A 4,056-nucleotide genomic window follows, 5' to 3' on the forward strand; every position below is an offset into this window, starting at 1 on the left:
GGTTTCAAAAAGCCTATAAATAGCAATAATTATGTTCAAATTGAAGAAAAACTTCAAGAATGTGCAAATTATATCAAATCATTGTCAATTGACAGATACGATAAGAACGGGAATAAAGTACGTAGAAATATACTTAAAACAAACGTAAAAACTGGATTCATTGGTTTTTTAATAAATATTAAAAGTTTGTTGCATATGTACAAATTTGTATGCATTGATAACGATTTCCTTAAGTACATTCCTACGTATAAAGTAAGTCAGGACCATCTTGAATTAATTTTTAGTGCTTTAAGATCTCATCAAGGATATAATAATAATCCAACGGTTCAACAATTCAAATCTGCGTACAAAAAATTAATTATACACACGGAATTACAAGACAAAAATAGTGGCAATTGTATACCATTATAAGATGTTACAATATTGCAGGTGTCATCTGAACGGCCTATTAATGTCATAAATGCAACGACAAACACAGCTTCAGAAACACAATGGCTTGATGTTTCTCATATTGAACATAATAATGACCATGATTATTCATTACAAATATATTCATATTCTATTACAGAATATAAAATGGAAGCTATTAGTTATATAGCAGGATTTGTGTTAAAAAAACTTACAAAAAAATTACATTGCACTGTATGTCTCGACACTTTAATAGGACAACCTACAGATGCACATGTCAATTTAATAAATATAAAGAATAAAGGTTCATTAATATATCCATCGCGAGATGTTATATATGTTTGTAAAGTAACAGAAAGTGGCAATAAGTAATTACATTAACACAAATGAAACTTTAGAACACTTTAATGTGCATAGTTTTACATCCAGAGTAATGCAAGAGTTTACAGATACTAATATATTTGAAAAATTAAAGGAACACATCAATGACCAGTGTTTTTCTGACAACCATAGAAATAATTTATTACGTGGTGTTATCACGTTATATTCTAAGGTAAAAGTGTGTCATTATATAAAAACTAAGGAATTAAGCGAAAGACATAAATATAATTATAAGCTTACAATATTTAGAGGGCAATAAACTGTGCAATTTACGCAAAAAACGATATATATTTCATTTACCCTTTTCATCACATTAACATATTTACATTAAGTTACATTTTTTAGTTTATTTTATATAATATATTGTGTTCTCTCTCTCTCTCTCTCTCTCTCTCTCTCTCTCTCTCTCTCTCTCTCTCTCTCTCTCTCTCTCTCTCTCTCTCTCTCAATACACGCACACGCACACACACACACACACACACACACACACACATCATTCTAACAGTAAATAATGTAAATAATAACTTGGAAACACATTCGGACCATATTACGAGGTGTTATCTATGCGCGTATATATACGCGTATATACACATATGGTAACGCCGAACCTATCCGAACCGTTACGGAAATAGCCGGGAATGGTCTCTATTTCCCCTCACCGCGTTTTCACCCACCCCGCAAGCTTACGCTCCGTCTATCTCTTCCGAAGTCTATGCTCAAAAAAGGCCGGGATGGCCTCTCTCAAGGCCTCCGCACAATGAAAAATATAAGGGACAAGGAACAGATATTAGCGATTAGGACTATAACACAAGGCTCATGCACAATGAGAGGAATAAGGAACAAGGAATTAAACATAGAGAGAATTCTGTGTCTTGAAAAAAGAGAGAAGCTGCGTCTTGAAAAAAGATGCGACTACTAGTTTAATTCCTTGTTCCTTATTCCTGGCATTGTGCATGAGCCCTAATGAATCAAGAATAAAGTTGGATGCACGATGAAAAAAAAAATACAGGCAACAGAAACAGGGACTAACACAGGCAATAGATTTTGAACCTATCGGAAGCCGTGTATTAATGCTACACCAGCTTTATTCCTGATTTCTTATTTCTAATCGCTAATATCTGTTCCTTGTTCCTTATATATTTTTCATTGTGCGGGAGCCTGCAGGCTTCTCTCTAAAGTATTGATTCGAAATATCGAATATCAAATGGCCGATGTATCGATATTTCGAAATATCGCATATCGATTCGAATCGGAAGTCTAACCTCTAAACATTGACGTGACGTGGCGGCGTCAGCCTGTCAGCGTCAGCCTCAGCGTCAGCGCATCTGAGCGCATCCACGCCGTGCACCGCGTCCATTCAGGCTTATCTCTGTTGGGCAAGTGTACCATTTTCTCGTAAGGTTGAAAATATTCACAGAAAATGCAGGAACCTATTAAAATGGAGGTTGATGACAGTATAGTGAAAGATGAAAATATCGAGGCTACAGGAAGCAGTTACGAGGAAAAGCTACGATTTGTGAATTCTATTTCCGAACCCATGGCACCGAAGAAACTAACCAAAAAGATTTACAAGTGTATAAAGAAAGGTGAGCTACTTCAATCGCCATTATTTAATAATAGTACTTTGCAATAGTAGCTCAATATATACAGTCTATCTTATTATGTATAAAATAATTTGTAATTTAATAATCATTTTTTCAATTAATTATTTTTTTCTAGATTGCATAAAGTATATCTATTAAAATATCATTTAAGCAGACAGTAATTATATGTGCGAATAATTTTTATTTATTACAGCATCCAAACATAAAACGTACCTGCGCAACGGTTTAAAGGATGTACAAAAACATCTTCGTAAAGGCGAAACAGGGTAAGCTTTATTTTTCTTCATTGAGTATTGGATTGTACGTTGAGATATTACACAGATGTTTTTCATTTTTAGTTTGGTTGTCTTCGCCGGAGATGTATATCCTATAGATATTATGTGCCACTTACCAATTGTGTGCGAAGATAATGATATCCCCTATTGTTTCACTCCATCGAGAATGGATATTGGTACAGCGATGGGCATGAAGCGTGGCAGTCTTATGGTACTTATAAAGGAACATCCCGACTATAAAGATCTTTATGACGAAATTAAAACTACGATGAAGCGACTTTCTGCATCTTTATAGTCTTTACGTTTAGGCTAAACTTGTATATTACATACTTGTAAATTTGTATATTGTATTCTGATTTTCTGAAATTAATCGGGGATTATCGACCGATCTTTTTCGAACTATGTTCTCTGTAAATATACAATACAATATACAAAATAAACTACAATATACAATATACAAAATAAACTACAATATACAATATACAAAATAAACTAGTTTGTAATATTAAATGCGAATTTTTTAATTAATAGTATATAAAATAAATTGTGGAAATCACTTAAAGTAAACATTTTACGGAATGAACTGACTTTATTAAGCCATTTTGTATATACTATTACAAACTATTTTATTATTAATCTTAACACATCATTTCAAAAACGTGTCATTATATTTTTCATTATACAGTGTCTTGTCTTGATTTTCTATTTACGAGTATAAATCTGTAACAAAAGATATAGCAAATATAGATTTATAATGAACACTTACGATCTTTTATTGTCGACATATTGTACATATAAAATAAATGGCTTCAAATCTTATTAAATTTTAATTTTATTTACTATACAGTATATAACTATACAGTATAAATAAAATAAAGGATTTTTTGTAATTAAAATTTTAATTTTAAAATTAGTGATAACTTTTTTTGTATAAGATTGTAAAAAGAGTTTCTTTTACTATTTAAGATTAGCAAAAATGTATTTTCTTGCATAAATCTATATGCAATTTTAAGTATATTAATACTTCGGAATATTTTACTAACAATAAAATAAAATAATTAATTATTGAATTATTATATTTTTCTAATTCAAATTTTAAATTGACGTTATAATTTTTTAGCGTATCTTCTTATATTTTCAGCATATCTTCTTTATATCTTCAATATAAAATTCGCAAAATTCTGCAAATTAAAAGAAGATATCTAAAAAATACATTTAAGAAAAACATTATCTTTACGTTCAAAAATATATATTCAGCTTCGCAATAATTATACAACAAAAAGGAATTGATATTTGAATGAGAAAACGTAAAATTTCACAGATGTGAGATGTGTAATTAAAACTATTTAAAAGCGTGTCTGGTAAAGTATTTTTAACTAGTTGCGACG

General features: G+C 30.7%; 1 protein-coding gene across 1 annotated transcript; it reads left to right on the top strand.

Annotated features, from left to right (window-relative positions):
- The first annotated feature begins 2,054 nt into the window (after positions 1-2,054).
- Nhp2 (NHP2 ribonucleoprotein) lies at positions 2,055-3,492 on the top strand. The gene is made up of 3 exons (XM_071714605.1): positions 2,055-2,375; positions 2,587-2,659; positions 2,732-3,492. The coding sequence occupies exons 1-3, from the start codon at positions 2,210-2,212 to the stop codon at positions 2,961-2,963; spliced, it is 471 nt and encodes a 156-aa protein (XP_071570706.1). The 5' UTR covers positions 2,055-2,209; the 3' UTR covers positions 2,964-3,492.
- Positions 3,493-4,056: the final 564 nt, after the last annotated feature.

The sequence above is a fragment of the Temnothorax nylanderi genome, unplaced genomic scaffold (genome assembly GCF_030848795.1).
Source record: "Temnothorax nylanderi isolate EJ_2023f unplaced genomic scaffold, tnyl_v1.0 TNYL_tig0143_pilon, whole genome shotgun sequence".
In the NCBI taxonomy this organism is placed as follows: Eukaryota; Metazoa; Arthropoda; class Insecta; order Hymenoptera; family Formicidae; genus Temnothorax; species Temnothorax nylanderi.

Coding starts and splice junctions, on each gene's coding strand:
- Nhp2 (XM_071714605.1), top strand. CDS start 2,210: ATGCAGGAACCTATTAAAATGGAGGTTGATGACAGTATAGTGAAAGAT. Junction 2,376..2,586: donor TTACAAGTGTATAAAGAAAG/GTGAGCTACTTC, acceptor TATTTATTACAG/CATCCAAACATAAAACGTAC. Junction 2,660..2,731: donor CTTCGTAAAGGCGAAACAGG/GTAAGCTTTATT, acceptor TTTCATTTTTAG/TTTGGTTGTCTTCGCCGGAG.